Raw genomic sequence first — 16,460 nt, 5'->3', positions numbered from 1 at the left:
TGTACACCATGTATAGAATGTATGTATGTCAAGAACATTTGTATGTTTGTTTGTTAAGGTTTATGACAAAAATACATATTTAAAGAAAAGAGGATGCATGGGCTCATAATATACATTGAACGATCAAGACAGTGGTAAGAGTTCATGGTGTAAGCATGGACAAGGACCCAAGGGGGAATGAAAAAAGAAAGAACAAAACTCTGTGGAGGACCAGGAATCAGGAGTGAATAAAAGGTGAAGAAGTGAGGACAGTGAGTTTAAAAGACTTTTTCGTGAGTGGCCGAGCCGCCGTCGCCGCTGCCGCCCCTCGACAACAGTCGCAGTTTGCTCTCCGGCTCGCAGTGGAGCAGGACGCTGCGGTCGCCGTCCCGGCGGTCGTGTTTGCTAAACAGAAGCCTCAGGGAGACCCGAGCGTGCAGCCTCTGGCACGGCCCGGCGAGCCTGAACCGAGCTGAGGGAGGATGGCAGCCTCCGGGGTGGAGAAAAGCAGCAAGAAAAAGACTGAGAAGAAACTTGCTGCTCGAGAAGAAGCTCAATTGTTGGCGGGCTTCATGGGAGTGATGAATAGCATGAGGAAACAGAAAACTTGGTGTGATGTGATCCTCATGGTCCAGGACAGAAAGATACCTGCTCATCGTGTTGTCCTTGCTGCAGCCAGTCATTCTTTTAACTTAATGTTCACAGCTAACATGGTTGAATCAAAGTCCTTTGAAGTAGAACTCAAAGATGCTGAACCTGACATTATTGAACAACTTGTGGAGTTTGCTTATACTGCAAGAATTTCTGTGAATAGCAACAATGTACAGTCTTTGTTAGATGCAGCAAACCAGTACCAGATTGAACCTGTGAAGAAAATGTGTGTTGATTTTTTTGAAAGAACAAGTTGATGCCTCAAATTGTCTTGGTATAAGTGTTCTAGCAGAGTGTCTGGACTGTCCTGAATCGAAAGCAACTGCAGATGACTTTATTCATCAGCATTTTACTGAAGTTTACAAAACTGATGAGCTTCTCCAACTTGATGTTAAGCGGGTAACACATCTCCTCAACCAGGACACTCTGACTGTAAGAGCAGAAGATCAGGTTTGTGATGCTGCAGTCAGGTGGTTGAAATGCGATGAACCTAATCGCCAGCCATTTATGGTTGATATCCTTGCTAAAGTCAGGTTTCCTCATATATCAAAGAATTTCTTAAGTTAAACGGTACAAGCTGAACCACTTATTCAAGACAATCCTGAATGCCTTAAGATGGTGGTAAGTGGAATGAGGCATCATCTACTGTCTCCAGAGGACAGAGAAGAATTGGTAGAAGGCACAAGACCTAGAAGAAAGAAACGTGACTACCCTATGGCCCTTTTTGGAGGCTCTCAACCACAGTCCTGTAGATATTTTAACCCAAAGGTAAGGAAGTCAAGTTCCTGAGAATCTAATGACTTAAGATCCACAACTCCTCCATACAGAATCTAGCTTGGTGCCCAAGTTTTCCTGGCTCCTTTGGGCGAGCATTCTTTGTGATCTTCCGAAATGAATGAAGCCTAAAATATTTCTATGTGTTTATCATGAAAGTACTTCTAGAAATGTTCTGGCATCTGCATAAACCTGCTTTCTATGAGGATCATCACCATAGTTCTGTGATTTAAAAAAAAAAAAAGTCCTTAGAAACAAATGTAAATCAGATAATGGCTACGACAAAGGACTTTTAATTTGATCATCTTAAGTTCAGATTCGATTGCCTCCCCATGGTTCTGCAAGAAGTCTTAAAATTTTTCATTTTGTTAATTTTACTTTCCTTTTTTTCTAAGATGCTGTCTTCCCTAATTTGGCTTGGTTTTTTATAATTCAAAATAAAGTTCTCAAGTCTTAAAAATAAAATAAATAAATAAATAAATAAAAAGACTTTTTCATAAATTAAGACACTATGATGAAAGACTGATGGTTCACTGTATTTCACCACCATTAGTTTCAGTGTCTACCACAGTGTCCGAAACATAGTAAGTACAAAACAACTAACTGCTGGTCAAAGAACTCTTAAGAGAGACTAAATAACCTTTAGAAGATACAGGATCAGAGTAAGACATAGGTGCATATGAAAAACATTAAAAACAGAAAGCATTTGAAGACTCAGCATCTAAGGCTCCTCCCAGACTTGGGAGGAAAAAAAAAAGAATGAGAGGAAGTAAAGGAACTCAGTCCTTGGGAAACCTCCTTCCTTGCAGCTTCTCTTGGCTACCCTTTTTCTTTCTTTATAAGCAGCTGAACTGCTTTTGCATGGTTTAGATATTTTTTTTTTTTGAATGCTGTATGGCGGGGCCACATTTCATTCTTTTTCCATGTTAGTATTCCATTAATGCAGCACCATTTGTTGAATTTTTGTTTGTTTGTTTTTGTTGGTTTCTTTCTTCGTTTTGGGAAGTGCATGGGCCAGGAATCAAACCTGGGTCTCCCTCATGGCAGGCGAGAATTCTACCAATAAACTACCCTTACACCCCCTTTTGCTAGCCTTTGAGCCAAAAGAATTTCATAATAAGGCAGCCCAATGTCACAAAACTCATTGCTCCAAATATACCCAATTTTGACTGAGTGGAAGAGTCCATTTAATGTCCTACCTTGGAAAACCCCTGACACCATCAGACATGGCAGCAGTACCTGCTAGGAATTGCTCAAGAATATTTTCATTCTGTTTCTTTCCCATATAGATACTGCTAGCATTTCTGCTAAAATTTGGGGAAATATCCTGGAAAAATGCAAGACATAGGTTTTAAAAGCTGCATATTTTGTATTGGCAAAGTCCTTGAGGGATAGGAGAAAAAATACGGAACTATTAAACTTTACCATTAGGGAATCCCCTGATACTGTATCAAACATTAGGGGCACCCAAATCAATGGGCCAAGCCCTTGATCTTGAGGCTTACACTTGTGAAGTTTATGTATGTAACAGAGAAGCTTAGCTACCTATAGGTATGCTAAGAGTTACTTCCAGATGACCTCTTTTGTTACTCAGATGTGGCCTCTCTCTCTAAGCCTAATTCTGCAAGTGAAATTATTACCCTCCCCACTACATTGACATGACATTCAGGGGTGAAAGTTTCCCTGGCAGTGTGGGAGATGACTCTCAGGGATGAGCCTGGCCCTGGCACAGTGGGTTCAACAATGCCATCCTGACCAAAAGGGGGGAAAGAAGTATTATAAATAAGATATCAGTGGCTGACAGAGCTCAAATACAGTCAAGAGGCTACTCTGGAGGTCACATTTACGCAAGCTTCAGTTAGACATTGCTGCCTACCAGAACTTGCCAAACTCCAACCAAAACCATTCCAGCCAATCCTAAAGGACACCTAGGGGATATATAAAATTCTACAAAGATCCCATGCACTAGAATAACTTTCTAGAAACCTACACCTCCAGACGGGTCCCTAGACCAGATAAGTCCTGAAACCTAGAGGGGCCAGCCTCTCCAGAACATCAACTAGTCCATTCCTCATCCTAGATTATCGACAGCCCCTTTCTACATGAAAAACTTAGAATGGCCATAGCCCAAATACCCCTAAAAGTGGGGAAAAGATCAAAGGACATGGTGGAGTTATACAGAGAAGGTACAGTTTAACAAATGAGTATGATTACTGAAACATTATATTGATATTTCTTTTAGTCTCCAGTATCTTAGAGCAGCTAGAAATAAAAACCTAAAATTGTGGATTTATAACCCATATCAAACTCTGAAATCTGCTCTACAACTAATTGCTGAATGTGCTTTGAAATTTATTGGTTTTTTCTATATATGTTATATTTAACAAAAAGGGGGGGAAAAGTCGACTGTGATGATAAGAAAGCTGCATATGCATTTATATAAATTCATTATCTCATACCACCAATGTCATCAACAGCCTAATGAAAATTAATGAAGATAATAAGTTTGAATACAGCTATGATTCTGTTCTAATCTAGTCTACACCAGCAAGGCAATAAAGAGAATAGCCTCACCCTAGAGACAGAAATATAGCCTCGTAGTACTTAGACACTTTAGGTATATGTATACCCTTCAGCCCAGCAATCCTACACCTATGTACATATTCCAGGGAAATTTTCACACATCCATAAAGCTCCTTATATAAACATGTTTGTGACAACATTGTGGCAGCAGGAAGTTGTGGTACAGGAAGTTATTGATGGCAATACAGTTGACCATCATTGGGGGAAATGGATCAATAAAATGTGGTGATGCACATCTTAGAATACTATGCAGCAGTTAGAAGCAAAAAACTAGAAGTACACATAGAGATAGATCTTTAGAGTATACTGCAGGGTAAAAAGAGTAAGAGAAAGAACTATAACACTTACATAAAATATAATTATATACCCAAAACTATATATAGTTTATATTTTACATGGACACATGTAACTTCAATTGGAGTGACTTCCCATGGGGCAGAGGAAGGAGAGTTCAGAATGGGGATGAAAGGAATAAATAAATACTTGCAAACAAATACATAAGAGACGTGGTGGTGTGCCATGCCATGCCTTGAAGATGGGCCAGTCATGGGCAAAAGCCAGCTCCTGCCAGATTTCATGAGTCAGTGTGCATATCTCTTCCCAACTCTGTGTTCAATGATATCATACCAGTTCCTTAAAATTGGCCTTAGTGGGAGTATTTACACAATGGAAATTGGCAAACAGTACAAAACAGGCTGCCTTTTTTCCCCCTAAATGCCTGTTGTAAAACATTTACCAGCATACCACTGCTCCAAAGCCCATATTTTTCTTCCTTACCACTGATTCTCCACCTCAAGAAATAGGTGGTCAGGAGTTACATGGTGGCTTGAAAATTTTTACCACACAATTCCATCCAATGATCTCTACCTAGCCCCAGATGTAAAGCACTATTCTATAACAAGTGCCTTTCGAACAGTTTATGTCAATTTCAAATGTATCAAACACCTTAACAACTTTAAATCCCTCTGAGCTAGTAATCTCAGTTCTAGGAATACGTCCCAAAGAAAATATCTCAAACATGGAAAATGCTGTTTATACAAAGGTGTTTATCCCAGTCCTATTTTTTTTTATATTTTATTGACAAATCTTCACACACATAGAGTCCATACATGGTGTACAATCCATGGCTCATGATATCATGCAAAATTGTATATTCATCACAATGATCATTTTTAGAACATCTGCATCACTCCAGAAAAAGAAATAAAAGGAAAAAATAAACAACTCATACATCCCTTACTCCTTACTCTCCCCTTTCACTGACCACTAGTATTTCAACCTACGCAATTTATTTTACCCCATCCCCCGTATTATTTATTTTTTTATCCATATATATTTTTTACTCATCTGTCCATACTGTGGATAAAAGGAGCAACAGACACATGGTTTTTTACAATCACACAGTCATATTGTAAAAGCTATATCATTATATAATTGTCTTCAAGAATCAAGGCTCGATAGTTTCAGGTATTTCACTCCAGCCACTCTAATATACCATAAACTAAAAAGGGGTATCTATATAATGTATAAGAATAACCTCCAGGATAATCTCTCAGCTCTGTTTGGATCTCTCAGCCACTGAAACTTTATTTTGTCTCATTTCTCTCCTCCCCCTTTTGGTCAAGAAGGCTTTCTCAATCCCATTATGCCAGGTCCCAGTGAATCCTGGGAGTTCTGTCAAGTGTTGCCAGGGAGATTTACACCCCAGGGGAGTCATGTCCCATGCAGAGGGAAGGGCAGTGAGTTCAGCTGCCAAGTTGGCTTAAAGAGAAAGGGCACATCTGAGCAACAAAAGAGGTTCTCTGGGGGTGACACTTACAAATAATTTTTAGTAGGCTTAGCCTATCCTTGCAGGAATGTTTCATATTCATTTGACTACATTTCAAACCCCAAGATCGAGGGCTCACCCTATTGATTTGGTTGTGCCCACTGCTTATGAGAATATCACAAATTCTCCAAATGGGGAAATTGAATATTTCCTCCTTTCTCCTCATTCCCCCAAGGGGACTTTGCAAATGCTTCTTTATTCACAGTCCAAATTACTCTGGGCTATATCAGACATCACACTAACCTGGACAAACCAACAAGATTTCACACCCTATATCCCAGTCCTATCTTAACAATGAAAAAAAAACCAAATAATAGGAAATTATACATACAGCATTTAATATTATGTTTATGTGGAGTTTTTAGTAAAATGGAAAACACTTCTGTTGTTACTTTAAATGAAAAAGCAGAATAAAAATGTGTGAATATATGTAATTTTAATGTGACACTAACCACCTGAGCATCTTCATAAAATACAGATTCTAACTCAATAGGACTAAAGTGATGGAAAAGACATAGCATTTCTAGCAAAAGTTATGCTGGTCCTGCTGATCTACAGACCATGCCTTGAGAAGCAAAGGTGTATAGGATATATCACCGTTTGTAAGAAATACATAGGAAAAAAGAATTACAAACTATTAAGGAAATTGAGTTGGGACCATGGATGAGGGATTTTTAAGACTATTTTTGTAGAGTTTACAGATTTTCTATATTATAAGAGTATATACTTCTATAATAGGGGAAATGGCATTAAAATAATATGCTTTGATTTTCTTATGAACAAGGTTAAAAGCTGAAATACCAAAAACTATTTGGTGAGACTAATTGCATATCCTTGTTTAGAACTATGCCTATTCTTCGGTCTTTGTTCTGCCTCTCTTGACCATACCTTGAGGGATCTGATCTTTTTCCAAATGTTTTTACATTTTTTTTAAATTTTACGTTAACATAGCTATCACTCAAAATTTACCACTTTAACCCGTTTTCAGTGTAAGATTTGTTGGTGTTATACTATTACGTTTTTAAGCAAAGAAAAAACTTTTAATCCCAACTTTTACATTACATTACATTTGACCTTTCCACCAGTACACAACTCATACCATATCCCAGCCTCTGTGAGTTAGGGGTTGAGATAGGATTGGCCAAGGCTCTTTAATACTTGTGATGTTCCCTTGTATCCTATAACAATACAACAGTCTAACAGCCTAACCTAATAAAAACATTAGATATAACTCCCAAATTTCAGAGGAATAATTGGATTCATTACTTTACCTGAAAGGGAACTATTATTTTGGATCTGAACAAACAGGAGAAACTTTTGTTTTCAAAGTTGTAGTAAATAACAATCAAGAGAGTTGGGAAGAGGCCAAGTGAGGCTCATTATACTCATTCTCTGGGGATCCCAAACCCCATCAAACTAGGAAGAAGAGTAGATCCCTTTAGAAAACAAACCTGCAACCCAAAGCTTTCAACCCTGATATCACCCGCACAAAGAGACATGTCCATTCCAGGATAACACACCCACTGTCACCTAGATCCCATATGCCCACAGAAGAAACATTACCCCACTAAGCCTGGCCATGTGATGATAAAATAAAAGTCAGAATCGTCCTGTTATTTCAGAAGGAAGATGAAGAAGTATTGCTCCAAATGATAACTGTACTTTTTAAAGGCATTCACCAAAATGAGCTGGCTGAAAAGGGGAGCTGTCAAAACATCTCTAGACTTATCAGAAACTCTAAGTTCAACACAGACACCATGCAAGGAAACCATTCGCCTACTCTGAATCAATCAGGTACACTGGCTGCGCATTCAGAAAAAGAAAATGTTTAGAGGATGCCATCAAACTCATGGGAGCTGAAAAACTCACATCAATAGCATTGCATTTCAGGCTGATAGATAATATTGCAACCCCAAGAAAGACCTGTGAGAACCAAGTATCTTCTGCAATCCTGTGAGTAGCATATTTGGTCTTTTTAAAATTATTTATTTTTATTGATATATTTTATATATTTGCATAATATGTAATCATCCAAATGGTTTAAAATATAATACAGCTGTGCATTTATCACAATTGAGGTTTTTTGCATGTGAAAAATAACATATATTCGGGGTTTGAGGGTGGTTTTGTGGTAGAATTCTCCCCTGCAATGTGGGAGACTCGGGTTCAATTCTTGGCCCATGCCCTTCTCCAAAAAGCAAACAAATAAACAAAAATGCAACAAATGGTTCTGCAACAATAGGATACTCACATGGAAAAAGAATGAAATGTGACCCCCACCATACAACATACGAAAAATAATAACATATATACAAAAAAGCAATAAATTTCAAAGCATATTGCAAAAAATTGTTGTAGAACAGAGTTCAGAGTTTGGTATGAGTTACAGTTCCACAATTTTAAGTTTTTACTTCTAGCTGCTCTAAGATACTGGAGAGCAAAAAATATCAATATAATGATTCACAATCTTACTATAAGTAGCATATTTGGAATGGCCTGAATGGGACTTCCCCAGAGGATTGCTAAACACCTGTCCCAGGTTCTGTGAGGTCATCTCCACTTTACACCTTCAGAGGCTGGCAAGGGGCTCCCTCTAAATCTTCTTACAAGCACTTGTTCTTTAAGTTTCTTTATAAGATCTGGCACATCAAGGACAAATATCAGGTCTCATTTGTAGCTTAAGAACCATCATCCATATCTATCCTGAAACACAGCAGGGGCTAAGTCAATGTTCATTCCATCAGAGCCTATAAGTTACTATTAGCATAGAGGAAATTTGCCTGGTTTGATTTACAACATGTCCCACCCTGTGCTTTGTGTAACTGTCCCCTTGGAAAATTGAAGGTATAAAATTTTTAACACTTTTCCTTAGAAGGGAGAGATCTCATTCTCCTTCTAAGTGAACGAAAACTGTCTAAAAGAGCATACACTTCCAGCAGTGGCTGGACAGACCTCCAGGGCATTGTCAGAGAGTTTCCCAGTGGGCAGAACATTAAAACTGTGAATCATCTGAAGTGGATGGATGCAACCATGTCCAGGTATTCAGATTGTTGGCAAGTCTTCCCCTTCCCCTTCATCAAGTATGCTAGATACAAAGGAGAAAGCCTGGGATACATGAAATGACCCACTACCCTATATATCTGGAAGGGCCCTGAGCTGGTGACTTCCCAATTGAAATTGAAAAAAATAGGAATGTATCAGCAGCACAGTCTAAGTACTGTATCCTTGGACTGCTCACAGTGTCTCTTCATGGTTCACTGGTACCCAGCTCATAATCTGGTGTGAACCCTAAGCCTTTTTCACCCCTTCCACTCATGTCTAGCTATTTCCCATCTCAGTCTCTATTCCTATCTTTATCCAAATTTATCCCATCCAAGGTAAAATAATTGACTGTTTTATTTTTTGCAGATGTTTCTGGATATCACATTCATGTTGGATTCTGCTTCTGTTCTAGAAAGAGCTGGATAATTTTTCTTGGGCCATCTAGCATCCCCCTGAAACAAAACAGTTAGACTGCAGATATCACTTTTTCATAACTGCACATGAATCAGAAAGTGCTCAGGCTCAAAATGACCCCTGAGGATACCCTATGGTTCTATCAGAGGCTGGCCTACTGTTTGTGTGTTCTTTCATACCTATCAACAAATGCTGTATGTAATGGTAGTCTGTGGAATAGTTTTGAGTAATATAGCAAAACTATAAAAAAGGGAAAGTCTGTAAAATTTACCATTTCATCCTCCCCTTTAATGCCATTTTCATCACCCTGGTGCCCCCATCTTCGCAAGGCATCTCCTTCCTCTTAGGTACCTATTTTGGGACCTAAATTTATTCCCGAGTATGACAAAAAATTATTTCTTGAGCTCTGTCTAATAAACAAAGAGTAGCTGATAATGCTTAAGAAAAGACTTTTCCAAGGATGCTGACTCTGAAGAGAGAACTATTTAAGTTTACTATTGTTGTTATTTTGCAGCCAGGAGCCCTCCAGCAAACCCAACCAGACCGCTGTCTGCTAAGTGATCAAATTCTAGAGGACCTAAAGTTGGAGAGCCTCCCTTCAGGGAATGATGGTGAGGTGACACCTCTGTCTCCTCATGAAGAAAAGCAAACTTGGACCAACTACAGACTACTTAGCATCCTGACACTCCATGGCTTCTATGCCCTTGGAAATAATACATAAATGACATGTACTTAGACACTTGCGTGTCAAACACCCAGCAATTCCATCTAAAAGATATTTGAGGGGTTGTTCATTCATTCAATGAACGATAATTAAAGCTACTTATTATCTAGAAACTTGCCCTTGATGCTGTAGAAAATACAAACATTACTAAAGAAGCGTGTGACTCAATGAGCAACATATGAAAACAACTATAAAAACACAATCACAGCGTGCAGATATAGTTCAGTAGTAGCATGCTCGCCTTCCATGCAGGAGACCCAGGTTTGATTCATGGACAGTACACCCCCCCCAAAAAAAATCACAATAATATGAGATATAACAGAATTATGGAGGATACAAAGGAAAGAATAATTGAGTCAAAGGAGAAGCCTTCATGAAGGAGACAGCATTTGTTAACAAAAGTCTCAAAGGATAAATAAAATTTGAAAGGCTAATGCTTCCAGGCTGAAGAAATAACACCTGCAAAACACAGTACATGAAAACAGATCAAGAATCAAAGAATTGCAAAGAGTATATTTTACCTAGAACTCTGGGTTTGTGGGAACATAAAAAGAGGGAGGAATTTGGAAATAGTATTTAGGAAGAGATCATTAAAAAGTTGAATACTAAACTTCTAAAAAGGAACTCTGATTACGCATATATTCGATTTTTCTTTTTTTCTAATTTCTGAGAGGTGTGCTTTTCCATTATAGACGTCCTCCTTCCTTTTTATTAATCCAAATACTAGTTTAAACGATCTTGATTCAAGTAATCTTAAAACTGCAATAACGTGTCCATCCATTCCAAGTCAATCTACCTTACGATAGGAAGCTGTGAAAGGCTATGTTCAGTATAAAGGGTACTATGCTCAAATGTGAATTATTTCTGAATGAAGACTCAATATGGAAATAAAGAATAAATGGTATTGAAAGAAGATTTTATGACTAAGGAAAAGAAATTAAGTGAGGAATGAGAAACAAAAGTTGAGAAAAACAAGCAAGGATAATTCTTGGTGTTGAGCCTATCTTCGCCCACATCACACATTATCACTTCTTTCTCCAACAGGCAGATCCAAAAGCCAAAATTGAAATGAGTCCCCAGGAACTCTGCAAAACCAGCCTGTGTAGTTAGCAGTGGGAAGGAATGTGCTTCACAGAAATAGAGGACTCCTTAAGTTCAAACTGACACTCATCCCTCTTTCTTTTCAATTCTAGGTTGTCCTCAGTTCCCCAGAACATCACAACTCCTGATGCTGACCACCTCTGACTGACCTTCCACAGAGGACTGAGGAGCCATGGGAAATGGCACCAGTGTCACTGAGTTTGTCCTGCTGGGGCTCACAGATGCCTGTGAGTTGCAGATGCTCATCTTCCTGGGGTTTCTCCTGACCTACCTCCTCACACTGATGGGGAACTTCCTCATCGTGGTCATCACTCTCATGGACAGGCGCCTCCACACTCCTATGTACTACTTCCTCCGCAATTTCGCTGTCCTGGAGATCTGGTTCACCTCGGTCATCTTCCCCAAGATGCTCACCAACACCCTGACTGGAAAGAAGACCATCTCCCTTCCAGGCTGCTTCCTACAGAGTTTCCTCTATTTCTCCCTGGGTACAACAGAGTTTTATCTCCTGGCAGTGATGTCCTTTGACAGGTATGTGGCCATATGTAATCCCTTGCGCTATGCCACCATCATGAGCAAAAGGGTCTGTGCCCAACTAGTCCTTTGTTCATGGATGGCAGGATTCTTTCTCATCATTGTTCCAGGTTTTCTCACATTTCAACAGCCATTCTGTGGCCCCAATATTATTAATCACTTCTTCTGTGACAACTTTCCTCTCCTGGAACTCATATGCACAGACACAAGTCTGATAGAACTTCTGGGTTTTGTTGTGGCCAACTTCAGTTTACTGGGCACTCTGTCCGTGACAGCCACCTGCTATGGCCACATCCTTCACACCATCCTGCGAATTCCCTCAGCCAAGGAGAGGCAGAAAGCCTTCTCAAACTGCTCCTCCCACATCATTGTCGTGTCTCTCTTCTATGGCAGCTGCATCTTCATGTATGTCAGGTCTGGCAAGGGTGGCCAAGGGGAGGACAGGAACAAGGTGGTGGCCCTGCTCAACACGGTGGTGACCCCAATGCTCAACCCCTTCATCTACACCCTGAGGAACAAGCAAGTGAAACAGGTGTTTAAGGAGCAGGTGAGCAAGCTCCTCTCATGAAGCTGTGGAAATAAGGGGCTAGAGCTTATATTCCTAGCCAGGGTCAGGGAATATCCTGACCTTGTGTCCCCTGTGTAGAATTTTGCCCTTCCCTTTCAGAAAAAGCTGTGATGATCTGTCTTCACTGCAGCAGAAAAGATGACAGCCGGCATGCAATCAGCATAAACTTAGAAGCTCTCTTATCCCTCAAGGCATTTCTTATTTATCCTATTTGAATTTTTCTGTTCTTTGCACCTATGTTGCCTGGCTTCTCAACAAAATTCAAGCTCTGAGTACAGAGACTAGCTTTGTAATTTATCAGTAGCTCCAACCATCAATCCATTGCCAGAGATCACCTGTATGCTCCATATTTACAGATTGAGGGCTATGCACCCTAAGAGGAAAGAACAGTCCTCTTTACCAGGACCCTCTTCTCATACCCATAGTCCTGTCAGAAATATATCAGCAAGAATACAAAAGCCACTAAGGCTAATTGCTTCTTATTTTGCATATAAGCTACTTATATTTTTTAACATTAAAATTTACAGAAATTCCCCATTCCTGTGGACAAAGGCTCTTACACCAACTAGTCGTATTGGATAAGTCGCTGAATCTCTCCCAGCAGAGAGATTTTCTTATCTATAAAATGGAGATTTCATCCATTTCCCCCTGGTTTTCAAATTTGTCATTGAAGGGTTGTGTGTGATATTTTCTTACAAATTATAGTCCTTTGTATATTTTCTATTTCCTTTATTAGATTTCAACTTCTCCAATGGCATACATGATTATATATTATCCCCCATACCATCTAGTACATTCCTAGGATATGGCATTTTTATAATAATAACAACTTTGGAATGAATTAATATGTCAGTTAAGTTGGTTACTTATTTAACATTTATTCAGTTACTAAAATACCATTGTTTATGTTAGTCTGCATCAGTAATGACCATTTTAGTAATAAATCACATTTGGTTAAATATTGTAATTAGTGCTATATGAAAGCAGTAACAGCATTTTGAATATAAACTCTTCAAGAATGCTTTTGTTGATAACTGATGTGAGATACAGATTGAGGAGGAGGAAAGGAACTAACATTTATTGAGGACCTATTGTGTATGAGTCTCTTTTTAAGGCACCTGCATAAAATATCTGATTTGACTTTCATAATAATCCTCTGGGATGGAAAATGTCATCATTTTACAGATTATTCTGGTGCTAGGAGACGTTCAGTCACTTATCCAACCCAACTGTAGGTGAAAGACCCTTTGTCAACAGGAATGAGAAATTTCTATGAATTTTAACATTAAAATAGTATGTATCTTATACATCACCCCCAAATCCCAGGAGAACTTAGAAGCCACGGTAAGGTGAGCAGGACATTGCAAATTCAGGAAAAGTGAAGCTAACAACATATACTCTTTCTTTCTGAATATTTCCCACCTGAAACAGACCCGAGATGGATAAATTGTGTAGTAGTTAGGTTCAGGTGTCAACTTGACTAGATGATGGTGCCCAGCTCTTCTGTTGCCATGGGCTTAAATCATCAGTGTGTGAAATTTATCTGTGGCTGATAACATCTGTGATCAGCTAAGGGGAGTGCCTTCCACAATGAGTGAATTTAATTTAATTAGCTGGAGGCTTAAAAGAGAGAGATCAGACCATGGTCCAGCAGAGCTCAGCAGCCCAGCACACCTCAGAAACGACACAGAGTCAGACATCTGGACATGGAGAGAGGAAACACCCCAGGGAAAGCCGTTTGAACCCAGAAGCTGGGAGAGGGCCACCAGGCATAGCCATGCCTTCCTGTGTGACAGAGAAATCCAGATGAAAGCAAGCTGTCTTTCCTTTGAGGAACTACAAATTTGTAGCTAAATAAATAACTTTTTAAAAAGCCAATCCATCTCAAGTGTATTGCATCCCAGCAGCATTAGCAAACTCAAATATGGGGTAAGTTTTAATTTTAAGTTATGTTCAGGATTTTTTTTAATTATATAATTTAAACAACAAAATAAACTTATTTTGGCACTGACAGTGAATGGGGAACATCATTTTTAACTAGATGAGTCACCATATGGATAGAATATATGATAAATGAATATATCTCATTATCTGCCAAAAAAAAGTCATCAGAAAAGTCATGAACCTGCCTGAGATTCCATCCAAGGGTAAGGGAAGAAATAACTTCACAAAGGGAGTTGAGTGGTGTATCCATCAAGGTTTCCTAGAGATACAAAGCCAGTACAACATATATGTATGTGTGTGTGTATAAAGATATAATATATAAGGAATTGCCTCAGGCAATTGTGGGACTAGCAAATCAGAAATATTAGTTCAGGCCAGTAGGTGTGAAACTCAGACAAGAATTGATGTTGTAGTCTTCGGCAGAATTCCTTGCTCTCTGGGAAACCCCAGTTTTTTGCTCTTAAGGTTTTCAACCCATTGGATGAGGTCCACTCACTTTATCAAGAGTAATGTCCTTTACTTAAAATCAATTGACTATACATGTTAATCACATCTACAAAATGCCTTCACAGCAACACCTAGACCAATGTTTGACCAAACTATTAAGCTGTAGCTTAGACAAGGTAACATAAAATTCACTATTTCAGTCCACCCCTGGTCAACTGAATACCCATAAACATCTCCTTGAACTGTATTTACTTTCCAAACAAGACCATAACAATTGGAATCTTGTCATTTCATGCATCTTGCATGCAGTTTGACAACAAATGGGGGTTCATCTTTCAAGATAACCCATGAAATTGAAGCAGTTGGTGGTAAATTAAGTATTTAAGTATGCAATAAGGGGGAAAAATAGTTTATACTGTGGAATGCCTGCAGGGTGATGTTGCCATTCTAATGACATCCTGCTCAATACTACTAAAGTACCAGAATATCATCTTGGAAAATATCTGTTCTTCAGTCACAGCTAAAGATGGACAAAGTTGTAGCTTTTCAGAATCCACAGGTTCAAGACATTGATAATTGACATGCTGCAGCTTATTGTAATGTCTTGGCTAATTCTCTGTATTGTCCTGATTTTAGCATTGGAACAGGGACATCAGAGGAGTAATTCACTATGTTCAGAACCATTTTACAAGTGCAAGAATGACTTTGATTGACATGCTGTGAATCATGTCAATCATGACTGTCCTACTTGCTGAACAGTTTCTCAACATGGTAAGTGGAACTGGGTTAGATAGTGCAAAGGCCAAGTACCATGGGGGCGAAATTCGAGAAGAGGATGAAGACAGTCTCATCCATGCTGCTCTTGTGGCTGAATGTGCATTCCATGCTCTCCAGCATGTCCTCAGGGCCGGACCACACATCCAAAAGGGCACCAGCTCCACCAGCTCCCTATGCCAGGCTGTGGACAAGGGAATTCACCAGCAATTTCACATTTCCATTTTCAATGCCAGTTATTCCATCCCGGACTCTCAAGATTTTTATACGATCTATCAGGCTGCAAAATGTTATCAAGGGTTCCTATAACCTAGCAAAAGCAATCACTCAGGGAAACATTTCCAATCCAGATGTCCCAGTTGACGAGAATGCACTGAAAACTGGATATGTCAGTGGACTGTTGAGGGTTTCCTGGATATAGTCGGGCCCCAGGCAGCATTTGCTGGTTCACAAATGCCAGTAGTCCTTCAGCAGATTGACTCAATAGCTGTTGCTGATGTAGTAAATGCAGGAAAATAAGTGTTTGTGGCAAAAAGTGGAAATTTGGGAAGAGAAGAAGAAGAGAGATGAATATTTTCTCAATTCAGAGCAGCAGACACTGGAAAGTCAAATCTCTAATAAAACATTGATCGTTTTATCAATAAGGTGAAATATCTTATTGTATGAATGCAGGTTGTTACTCCCAGCTGACTTAAAGACACTAAAATATCCTGTTTAAAGACTTGACCTGGGGGTGGTGCAAGGGTAGTTCAGCGGTAGAATTTTCACCTGCCCTGTGGGAGAAATTCTTGGCCCATACACTCCCCAAACAGGCAAACTAGCAAACAGATGAAAAACCAAACAAACAAAAATTCAACAAATTGTGCTGCAGTAAGGGGATACTCACATGGAAAAAAGAATGAAATGTGACCCCCGCCACACAGCATACAAAAATAAATAAATAAATAAAAAATAATGACTTGAGCTGGGAATTTCAAATCCTGAGCTCATCCTCTTCTTTCTCCCCTTCTTCCACAGAAGTCAGCAAAGCGGTCAGCCAATTTCACTGCACTCATTAGTCTGACACTAAAGTATCACATACATGGTCCTCCAGAATC

At 39.3% G+C, this 16,460-nt stretch overlaps 1 protein-coding gene and 3 pseudogenes across 1 annotated transcript; all 4 read left to right on the top strand.

The window, feature by feature from the left end:
- LOC143655286 (olfactory receptor 6E1-like) overlaps positions 1-455 on the top strand; it is a 41,591-nt pseudogene extending 41,136 nt beyond the window's left edge.
- Positions 456-461: 6 nt separating this feature from the next.
- LOC143655285 (kelch-like protein 7) lies at positions 462-11,224 on the top strand (annotated as a pseudogene).
- A 44-nt stretch (positions 11,225-11,268) lies between these two features.
- On the top strand, positions 11,269-12,198 carry LOC143655284 (olfactory receptor 6E1-like). Its single transcript, XM_077126682.1, has one exon. It carries the CDS (start codon positions 11,269-11,271, stop codon positions 12,196-12,198), a length of 930 nt encoding a protein of 309 aa, XP_076982797.1.
- A 2,683-nt stretch (positions 12,199-14,881) lies between these two features.
- LOC143655283 (cytochrome b-c1 complex subunit 2, mitochondrial pseudogene) lies at positions 14,882-15,882 on the top strand (annotated as a pseudogene).
- The last annotated feature ends 578 nt before the right edge of the window (positions 15,883-16,460 follow it).

The sequence above is a fragment of the Tamandua tetradactyla genome, chromosome 14 (assembly GCF_023851605.1).
Source record: "Tamandua tetradactyla isolate mTamTet1 chromosome 14, mTamTet1.pri, whole genome shotgun sequence".
Taxonomy (NCBI): domain Eukaryota; kingdom Metazoa; phylum Chordata; class Mammalia; order Pilosa; family Myrmecophagidae; genus Tamandua; species Tamandua tetradactyla.
This window is presented reverse-complemented; position numbering and strand designations above follow the sequence as displayed.

What these genes read in the sequence shown, in the direction of transcription:
- LOC143655284 (XM_077126682.1), top strand. Translation starts at nt 11,269, where the DNA reads ATGGGAAATGGCACCAGTGTCACTGAGTTTGTCCTGCTGGGGCTCACA.